Here is a 10,928-nt window from a genome sequence, read left to right on the forward strand (position 1 = left end):
TCGCTGTGAACTATGGGTCTCACCATGGCAGAGCTGAGCAGAGCTTCCTGAAACATGTGGCTGTGGTGGAGCTGTCCCAGGACCATGGGGTTGGCAGAGAACTCAGGGTCCAGTGTCCTTGTCCTTGTTGGCAGGGGAAGGAAGAGGTTGACCTGGGGTTTGTCTCTGCTGGGTAGCACTTCCTCCTCTTCCTGGTAGGGGCTCAAGGTGTTGGCCACCTTGTCTTTTGAAGGGGAGGCCATAAGAGGATCCACGCAGAGGTTAGTCACTATCACCCATTTTGCGGGCCAGAACAACCAGAGGTTGCCTCTCTGTTGACCCATCTGGTGGATAGCAGCCCCAGGGTTGGGTTTGGCTTTGTCACCACTGACTCCACCTCAGGACAAGGAAACCCCTCACTAAGAGTAGGTCACGGTCGGTAGCCCTCCCCATACCCCTTCACCTCCCCCACCCCTCTGCCTTTCTTGGACCAGATGGGTTATATCTGAGATTCACCCCAGTACTGTTCACTCCAGGGTCTCAGCTTTAGCATGCACAGAAAAATCAACAAAGGCCAGGACTGACCCCTAAACTCACCCTTCACTCTCTCCCAACTTTCCCCTGTATCAGTCCAGACGTTCTTCATCCACCTCTCCAGCCCAGCCCAGTGGACACTGGGCTGGCTCACTCCACCACATCCCCTCATCCTTCTTGGCTTCCGAGTTTGCTTTGCTCAGCACCAGGATGCGACCTCCAAGTGGAAGAGGGGAGGAGGTAATCTCAGGTCGGGCCCAGGGGATTGGGTGTTGGAGTTTGGGCACCCGGAGACCAGCCCCTTGCCTGCCAGCAATGGCTATAATTAGCCAGGCGCTACCACTGACAGGGACAGGGTTGCATTTCCTCTGCCACTCCGTCAGAAGTAGAGCAGGCCCAAGTGAGAGGATAAGTGGGACGCTGGTGTCTTAGGAGGGTGACTATTGGGATGGGGGCGAGATGGGTGGGATACAGTTTCAGACACTGGATCTTTACTCATTGTTCTGGCCTTTGCCGCCCCCAGTGCACTTCATAGTTGCCTGGTGTAGCCTAGATGCTAGAGCCCTGGGATAGGGGGAGATGGTTGAAGTAGGAAATGGGGCTGGAGGCAGGGCTTCCTCTGGCCTCTGTGGGTCCAGCTCTTACACTCTCTTCTCTTTCCTCTTTCTATCTGTAGCGATCCAGCGAACTTGGGCCATGAGCCTCTCGGACTCCACACGTCGTCCCTCAGGGGCAGAGGAAGTCTCTCTTCTGGTCCAGAAGGACGACCTTGACCTCCCTTTGCCCACCCAGAGAACCCCCTCCTGGCCTCCGTCCCCCGATGAGGATCCTGGTTTGCCCCCTTTTCCTCTGGAAGAGCCTGGCCCCAGGCCTATGACCCCAGCGAGCCTTCCTTCTCCAGCCTTGTCCCTGGAGGAAGAAGAGGAGGAGGAAGATGAGGAGGATGGAGAAGACTCTGCCGAGCCCGAGGGGCTGTGCAGCGAGGAGCATCCCAGCCAGTTTTTCGCGGAGGCACAGCGGCTGCGAGAGCAGAGGTTGCTGCTGGACGAAGAGGTGTCAGTCGGGGGGAGAGCGTATGGCGTGCATCGGGTGATCTTGGCCTCAGTTAGCAGCCTCTTCAGAGGCAGGCTGCTGGGCAGCAGAGGTCCGCAACCCCCCCTCAGCCTGGACGTAACCCCGGCGGCCTGGGAGGCCGTGCTGACCTTTGCCTACGAGGGGGTGCTGGGACCCGCCTCACGGGAGGATGTGCTGGTCGCCGCTGAAGCCCTGGGAGCCCCCCGGATAAAGGCTGCGGCCCAGTGGGGACGCCAGGGGACTGGAAGTGGACGGGAAGATGAAAAGCAGCCCAGCCAGGCAGAGGAACTGAGAGAAAACCTGCGCAGCATTGAGCTTCTGTACCAAGAAGGCATCGGGTGCGACCTGGAGCTGGAGGCAGGCGGCTGCCGGCTGCGGGGTGAGGGCCTGGGGGTGGGGGTGGGGGGCATTGCGTTGAGGCAGGTGCATATGCCACCTGGAATGGTGTGTGCAAGCAGTAGCTGATTCGATCCCTAGCATAGTGCTTTTGATCCCTGCTGAAATCAGAATTTCCCAGGGCGTGGCCTTGGCGCCTCTCCTGACCCACTGAGAATGGGGCATGCGCAGTTGAGTTGTTTTCCTTAGGCGCACCGACAGATTTATGCTGTGGCTTTTCCTGTGCCCAGAAACAAGAAACTTCCATTCAGCTGGCAGGCTCTAAGGTATAGTCCATGCCAGTAGAACAAGCAGAAGGTGATTGACTCAAACAGAGATTAACCAAAGCCCCTTCTTGGCATCTTCTATTTAAGACATAGGAAAAGCTAGAGAAACACGGTGGAAAAATTTATAGTGTGTCCTTTTGCCTAAGTGAGCTTGACACCATGGCACTACAAGACCCTATACCAAGGACCCTACAGCTCATGAGCAAGATCTGGTACTGTTTTCCCAGAATCTAAGGCTACCAGGTTGTGGCATTTTGAAGTTAACTCTGCTCATCACTAGGAAAGCTAAAGTGAAAGTCACTCAGTCGTGTTTGTGGAATTCTCCAGGCGAGAATACTAGGGTGGATAGCCTTGCCCTTCTCCAGGGGATCTTCCCAACCTAGGGATCGAACCCAGGTCTCCCACATTGCAGGCAGATTCTTTACAAGGGAAGCCCCCAGGAAAGCTAAAGAGGATTGAATACGTTGAGAATTATTCAGATTCTACTAACATTTAGTGAGGTACTGGGTACCAGAAATTTTGTTTTTTACTCATGCCATCTCTTTTAATCTCAGGTATTTCTAGCTGCAGATAAAGAATATTAAACTCAGAGATGTTAACTGGTGAAAATCAGGATATAAGCCCACATCCATTAGCCCAGTCTGCTCTCACTAGTCCATACATTGCTTCTTATGCAGCCAAACCAAAGGCACATAGCACCTGGCAAATGGAGCCAGAGTGTAGACATATAAAAGTTTAAAATTAAAAGGGATTAGTTTAGCTATTATCTAGTTCAGTGCTTACACCTTACTGATAAGGAAATCAGACTTAAAGACATGTCCAAAGTCACATAGCTACTACTCATTAGAAAATGACTGGGACCCAAAGTGCTTCTGCTGCTGCTAAGTTGCTTCAGTCATGTCCGACTCTGTGCAACCCCATAGACGACAGCCCACCAGGCTTTCCCGTCTGAAAGTGAAAAGTGAAAGTGAAGTCGCTCAGTCGTGTCCAACTCTTAGTGACCCCATGGACTGCAGCCTACCAGGCCCCTCCATCCATGGGATTTTCCAGGCAAAAGTACTGGAGTGGGGTGCCATTGCCTTCTCCGAAAGTGCTTCTAGGATTCCCCAAAGGAAAAGCATCCTATCTTAGTCAACTTTAGTTGCTATAACAAAAATACCATGGACTGGGTGTTTTAACAACGGAAGTTTATTTCTCTTGGTTCTGGAGACTGGATCAGGGTGCCAGAATGGTCAGGTTCTGGTTAGGGCCTCCTTTCCAGTTTGTAGATGGCCATGTTCTCACTATATCTTCACATGGCAGAGACAGACACAGAGAGATTGATGATCTCATGTCTCCTCTTATAAGAGCACTAATCCCATTCATGAGTTCCACCCTCATATTTAATTACCTCTCAAAGGCTCCACCTTCAGATACCATTATGTTGGGGACTAAGGCTTCAACATATAAATTTGGGAGGGGCCCAAATGTTTAGTCCATAACAGATTTTGAAGTATTTGTTATAATTTCTGATAGCACTAGATGGAAGGGGAATTTAAAATTTCATAAAGTTTCCACTAGGATTTGGAATTTAAACATACTTATATTGATGCTTTCACTTTCTTAAGAAACATTTCAACTTAATAATGGTGAGTAAGAAGGGGTGCAAAATACAAGTGGTTGTGACTCCTTTGACAGTTGGCTCTGAGCTATAGGCTGATTGATGGTAAGGAAGAGGAGAGGGTCTACTTGCTTTGAGGAATGCAGATTTTCCTGGGGCAATATATATGTGAAAGCTGTCACTAATGTTTACTGCTTGGGAAGCACTGAGCTACTACCCACTGCTTAAAAAGACAATGGAAAGCCATGCTGACATCACTTGCCCTCTGAGAGAGCTGAACATGCTGCAGCTGGTCAACGTAGCCTGAGGTTCATAAACCTTACTGGGAGCTTGGGTCTGTGTGACCTGCCTCAGAAGACTTCTAGCAGCATTTTCCCGCTTTTCTGTAATGAAGCATTTCAAACACATAGCAAAGAAAAGAGAATATTAAGATGAACACTAAAACACTCATCACCCAGACTGAATAATTAACATTTTACTATGTTTGTTTCTGGAAAAGGAAATGGCAACCCACTCCAGTATTCTTGTCTGGAGAATCCCACGGACAGAGGAGCCTGGCGGGCTATAGTCCATGGAGTTGCAAGAGTCGGACACAACTTAGCAACTAAACCACCATACTTGTTTCATCTATTTATTTTTTTGGTGAAGTTTAAAGTATTTCACTCATAAATACTTGGGTATGTGTCTCTCTAAAAGAGGAAATTTTCTCATATAACCACACTATCTAGCAAAATTAGTGTGTTAGTCACTCGGTCATGTCCAACTCTATGCATATGCAACCACATGGACTGTTCCCCAACAGGCTCCACTGTCCATGGAATTCTCCAGACAAAAATACTGGAGTGGGTTGCCATTCCTTCTCCAGGAGATCTTTCCTGACCCAGGGATTGAACCCAGATCTCCTGCATTGCGGGCAGACTCTTTACTTTCTGAGCCACCAGGGAAGCCCTTTTCTCAATATCACCTCATCCACACTGAAATTTTCTCACTTGTCCAAAATAGTGTATGTTAGAGCTGTTCTGCTCAATCCAGGAGCCAATCAAGGTTTACACTGAATTCAGATGTCTCTGAAGCTTCCTTTACTCTTGTCCAGTCCTCTCTCCCTTTCTTTTTCCTCCCTTTTTTTTATAACTTGACTTATTGAAGAAACAAGATTAGTTTTCCCATAGAAAGCTCCAATTTCTAGATTTGTATACATTTTCCTTCTGTGTGTGTGTGTTTTTTTTTTAATTTGTTCTTTTAGCCTCTCAATTTCCTATAAACTTGAATTTAATCTAAAGGTTAGATTAGATTTAAGTTAAATATTTTGGTCAGAATACTTCATACTTGATGCCAACTGCCTCAAATTGAGTTACATTAGGAAGCATATGTTGTTGTTGTTCGCTAAGTTGTGTCCGACTCTTTGCCACCCCATGGACTGCTGCACGGAAGGCTCCCCTGTCCTTCATTAACTCCTGGAGTTCAGATTCATGTCTGTTGAGTTGGTGATGCTATCTAACCATCTCATCTTCTGCTGTCACCTCTCCTTTTGCCTTCAAACATATGAGTTCTAGTTATTTAACAACATTTAAAAAAATATTTATTTGGCTGTGTTAGGTCTTTGCTGCCACGCGAGGGCTTTCTAGTTGTGGTGTGCAGGCTCGGAAGAACACGAGCTTAATTGCCCCGTGGTACATGGGATGTTAGTTCCCTGACCAGGGATCAAACCCATGTCTCCTGCGCTAGAAGATGGATTCTTAACCACTGGACCACTAAGAAAGTCCCCTAACAACATTTTAAATAATTTATTTCTTTTTAATTTTTAATAGGACATTTTCAGTGTCATAAGGGCCATGTGCATAAGCAGGGAACTGATACACAAGTATGCTCAATGCAGCCTGGCAGCAGTCACAGTGCATGACACTCTTCCCAGACAGCTACTACATGGAGATAAAAAATAAATCACTGCCTTTCACTAGGACTCAGTTTCCTTATCTTAAAATGAGCTATTGAACTAGATGGTTTTGAAGGTCTCCAGTTTACAGTGTTGTGATTCCATAACTCTATCAAGGAGGTGGGTATGCAAAGAAAAACTATAACATGTGGGAAGTATTAAGCACTAAATCTTGGGTAAGAGAAGATGACAGTTAGATGAGGCTGAGTCATAGCCATTCCTGAGTGTGGTACCATTTTCCAAGTAAAATCTGACTAACAGAATGGCTGATGTCAGTGGCTCTTCTAATTGTAGAGGAAAGAACTTTATTCTGTGCACAGTGTGGAAAGACCTATATAAGCTGCACATTGGTCTTTGCAGTTTATTTTCTACCCCCTTTTAGCAAATGTTCTTTATAGCCTCTTCTCCAAGTAATCAGTCAAGACCCTTTTTCTAATTGGCCTGCATCAAAAAAACTAAAGCAATGTTTTTCAAGGGGCTTCCCAGGTGGCTCAGTGGTAAAGAATCTGCCTGCTAATGCAGGAGACGAGGAAACACACGATTGAACTCTGGGTGAGGAAGATCCCCTGGAGGAGGAAACGGCAACCCACTCCAGATTTCTTGCATGAAAAATCTCATAGACAGAGGAGCCTGGCAGACTACAGTCCATGGGATTGCAAAGAGTTGGACACGACGGAGCACATGTACACAATGTTTTTCAAAGTGTCTTTAGGTCACTAACATGAGAATCATGCAGGGTGCTTGAAAATGTTAAAACATAAATTCATAGGATCTCCCTCTGGAGCTACTGGGTCAAAATCTCTGGGGGTGGGTCTGAGAATTTAATTTTAACAAGCACCTAGTGGTGTTCTGTGCATATCACAGTTTAGCCTGTGGTTTTGGGTGGTTGGCCCAAAGTGGGGGTTGTGAAATCGAAAGCATGCCTAGTGGTTTGCAACACTCTGGATTCCCCTCTGCTTCTCCCTCTTGCAGTGCACCGAGCAGCCCTCGCCTGTGGCAGTGAGTTCTTTGGGGCCATGCTCCTGAGTGGGATGAGGGAATCCCAGGGCACAGAGGTGTCTCTGCACACCATCTCTGCCCAGGACCTGCGACTCCTCGTCTCTTTTGCCTACTCTGGAGTTGTGCGGGCAAAGTGGCCAGGACTACTGAGAGCTGCCCAGGCTGCTCTGCAGTACCAGAGCTCCTCCTGCCTGGCTCTGTGCCAGAAAGCCCTGGCACGAGGCCTCAGCCCTGCCCGTTGCCTGGCCCTGATCCCCATGGCAGAAGCCCCAGGGTTGGAGAGGCTCTGGAGCAAAGCCCGTCACTACCTCCTCACCCACCTGCCCGCTGTGGCTTTGTGCTCCACTTTCCCTACTTTACCGGCAGCCTGCCTGGCTGAGCTCCTGGACAGTGATGAGCTACACTTGCAGGAGGAGTTCGAGGCCTTTGTGGCTGCACGGCGTTGGCTAGCTGCCAACCCTGACACCCAGGAGTCAGAGGCCAAGGCCCTGCTTCGATGCGTCCGCTTTGGCCGTATGTCCACCAGGGAGCTGCGGAGGGTAAGGGCGGCCGGGCTGCCTCCACCCTTGAGCCCCGACTTGCTGCATCAGCTGATGGTGGAGGCTGAGGTTCCAGGACAAGAGAGACGGAGGGAGCCTGACCAGGCACTGGTGGTGATTGGCGGGGACGGGCTCAGATCAGACATGGCCACCAGACAGCCATCCCGAGGAGTGTGGTGGGCCCGGGCCTTTCGCTGCGGCATAGGACTGGTTCGAACTGTGGAGTGGGGGCGGCTGCCTGCCCTACCTGCCCCCGGGCGCTTTCGGCACGGGGCTGCGAGCCTAGCAGGAAGTGTCCTCTACGTGTGTGGGGGACAGGATTTCTACAGCCACTCTAACACCCTGGCTTCGACTCTCAGGTATGGATGGGCTCCAGAGAGTGGCAGGTCCCAAGGTGGGTAGCTGAGGGAGTTTGTGGGCCAGCCAACAGCAGACTCCCAGGGTCACTCTTCCCATCTCTTGTCCCACTGTCTCCAGGTGGGATCCCAGTCAAGAGGACTGGGAAGAGATGGCACCTTTGTGCCAGCCTCGGAGCCTTTTTCCCCTGGTGGCGCTGGATGGACTGCTTTACGCCCTGGGTGGACGAGACAGTGGTATTGCCCTCAGGTCTGTGGAGACTTATAATCCTGAGCTCAATGTCTGGAGGTGAGCAGGGAAGGGGGTGTTTCAGGCATCAGGGGTCTTGGCGGAGGAGAGCTGAAGATGACTGATGCCTGACCACGTGCTCTGTTCTCCACAGGCCAGCACCTCCTCTTCCCGCACCACGCTTTGCCCACGCAGCTGCTGTTTTGGAGGGCCAGCTGTACGTGAGCGGTGGCTGCAGTGAGACTGGCCAGTACCAGGCCTCGTTGCTGCACTACGACCCCAAACTTGAGAAGCCGGTGACACTTCTGAGCCCTATGGGGGTGCCTCGGGCTGGCCATGTCATGGCTTCTCTGGGTGGGCGGCTATATGTAGCAGGTGGTCTAGGTCAGACTGGGGATCTGCTGAGCTTCGAGGCCTATGATCCAAGTACTGGTAGCTGGACTCAGCTGACCCCCTTGCCCTCCCCCCATGTCGGAGCTGCAGGTGCCGTGCTGCAGGGGGAGTTGCTGGTGCTGGGGGGCTACAGCCACCGTACTTATGCCCCCTCCCACCTTATCCATGCCTATTGTCCTGGCCTGGGCCGATGGCTGTGCCTGGGAACTCTGCCGAGGCCTCGGGCTGAGATGCCTGCCTGCATCCTGACCCTGCCCGCGGTGCAGCACGTGGCTTTGGTTCCCACACGGCATCAAACTAAACCTGCTGGTTGAGAGGGCAGCAGTGGTGGATGGAGGGAGGAAGGGATAAGAGAGGATAGAGACGATGAGTGCAGGGAGAAAGAGAAGGCTTTGTTCATCATGGCATTTCATTCTAGCGCAGCGCTTTACAACTCATAAATCGCTTTTGTATATATGATCTGCGTTGAGGAAAAGGTGGTTCTGGAATTCCTAGGGAGAGTATGGAGGAAGGAGAGGCAGTTGAATATCTAGGTAAGGAGAAGAGACCTAGGGGCAACTCTACAAGGTTTAGGGACCCTGGCTCGATTCTTGGTGGGGAAAGTGCATCTAACTAGAAAGACAGTCATGAAGCATCGGTGTAGGGGCCGTGAGAGAACAGTCAGGAAAATTATGATTCCGACCAATGGATGAAGGAGAAAAATGAGGAAAGGTCATCTGTGAAAAGAGCTGAGGAGTATGTTGGGAGGACTGTAACTGCTGCTTCTTTTTACTCTCCAATTCCTGGGACATCCAAACCCTCTTGATGATGTTCTTTCTCAGGTAGCTGGTAGACCCAGTCTAGCGTTTCCTCAGCCACACACCGCAGGCTGCCCCTAAGAGCCTCTTGGATTTCAATCTGAGGACGAATTTCCCTCCTGGACCCGGCATAGCACAGGGGCCTGAGATGCCAGAGTGACCAGGCAGGGAGGCTGCAGGTGGGGAAGTTGAGGAGAAAGAGGGAGGCGTCCATGTGGAAAGGGATGAAGGATTTGAGGGCATGGGGTGGGAGAGGTCAGGAGCTGACTGGCTTCTTTCTTCCGCTTTGGGATGAATCGAGGGATCAGGAGGGAAAACGGTACAGTTGTGGTGTGTGGTCCTAAGTTGTGAGAGGAAGCAGCAGAGAGGAGAGAGGCAGAGAAGACCCAGAAAAGTGGTTTCTTTCTCTGTTCCTTTCTTCCAGAGTTTTTTGAATCCATTTCCCTTTCTCCTGGCCAGGGAAAGCTGAGTCAGATGTTTCCTCTCTCTCTTCCTCCACCCTGCTTTTCATCCCCTTTCCCCTTCTCTTCTATCTTTTCTCCTGTCTCCCTCATAGTTAGAAATTATCTACTGTGTGCCAGGTACACTGTGAGGCACTAAGGACCCCAAGATCAGGGATTTTGACCAGAACACAGACTTGTAAGCAAATACAAGTTTTACAGTGGACTTAGAGGTATGGACACTTGCCTCATAGTTCTCACAAGAGCCTCACACCCCACAAGCCTCACAGTTGAAGGTATGAAAGCCCAGAGGACAGAGAGGGAACTCTGTCCAGGGAAGCCTTCTTTGAGGGAAGGCATCATTTGATGGGTATAGACTGAACTGGATCTTGAAGGTTCCCTAGAAACTCACCAGTCTGAGGAGGGAGGCATTCCAGTCAGAAGAAAGAGGTAAATGGGATGTATGGTGCCCTGTGTCTCCACAGCAAAGGGGAAGTCAGTATTCCAGGGGTTCTTCAGGGAATTCTGCTGCTATTCCAGCCTACTCTCTTCCCTGAAAGCTTCCTGAAGACAGGGGCTTTCAGTTAACAATTGTGTGTTCCCTTCCTCTACAACTCCCCTACATCTTTCCTGTCTGGTGTTTCCACTTCTGACCCCTGAGCAGCTTAGGGCAAAGGAGGGCCAGTTCTTTGTACAGGTCAATTTTCTCTTACCACTGCTTATTAAGATTCTCACTCTGCTAAGGTCAAGATGAGGGAGCTTTCCTTGCTTCTTTCTTCATCCCGACATGTTTTTGTTTGTTTTGAGATTTCATTATTTTGCTAAGGTTTTTTTTCTGTATCTCTGTTTAGGAACATAGTTGAAAATGAGGAAGGGTAAGTAGGATATATAAGAGAACAGAGAAGAAAGATTGAAGAGGACAGGGAAGAAGGAAATTGGAAGCACTGAGAAACAAGGGTTGAGTCTTTAGGGTGAGCTTCTGTGATCAAGTTCTTAGTGATTTGTATGCAAAGACAGACTTAAATAAAGGTTTCACCATGACTGACTCATTCTTGTCTGCGTTTTTCCATTTTAAAAAAAATTCCATATCCCTTGTAATTTGGTTTTTGTCTACACTGCACTACCGAAATCATTCTCTCTCATGTCACTGTGACCAATTTCTCACCAAATTAAACAACCTAAGGCCAACCTCATTCTCTTTCATCTTTCTGCAGGAACTGGCTGGCTTGAAAACTGGCTTTTGAAACTGGCTTTTGCAAACTAAAAATTTCTCTTTCCCTGTCTCCAGAGATGGCGCACTCTCCTATTCTTATTTCTCCAATCCAAAGAGGCTGCAGAAAGTCAAATCATGGTGTCCAAGAGGGTATGGTGCCATCCGAGGTGGAGCTGATAG

At 49.6% G+C, this 10,928-nt stretch overlaps 1 protein-coding gene across 2 annotated transcripts; it reads left to right on the forward strand.

Annotated features, from left to right (window-relative positions):
• The first annotated feature begins 830 nt into the window (after positions 1 to 830).
• On the forward strand, positions 831 to 10,580 carry KLHL33 (kelch like family member 33). Of its 2 annotated transcripts, none has more exons than XM_019968451.2 (5): positions 831 to 913; positions 1,190 to 1,966; positions 6,755 to 7,679; positions 7,798 to 7,965; positions 8,060 to 10,580. In XM_019968451.2, exons 2-5 carry the CDS (start codon positions 1,210 to 1,212, stop codon positions 8,610 to 8,612), a joined length of 2,403 nt encoding a protein of 800 aa, XP_019824010.2. In that variant the 5' UTR covers positions 831 to 913; positions 1,190 to 1,209; the 3' UTR covers positions 8,613 to 10,580. The 2 variants fall into 2 exon arrangements, with proteins under 2 accessions (XP_019824010.2, XP_070653293.1); XM_070797192.1 differs by having other exon boundaries at positions 876 to 949.
• Positions 10,581 to 10,928: the final 348 nt, after the last annotated feature.

This window comes from Bos indicus, chromosome 10 (genome assembly GCF_029378745.1).
Source record: "Bos indicus isolate NIAB-ARS_2022 breed Sahiwal x Tharparkar chromosome 10, NIAB-ARS_B.indTharparkar_mat_pri_1.0, whole genome shotgun sequence".
Lineage (NCBI taxonomy): Eukaryota > Metazoa > Chordata > Mammalia > Artiodactyla > Bovidae > Bos > Bos indicus.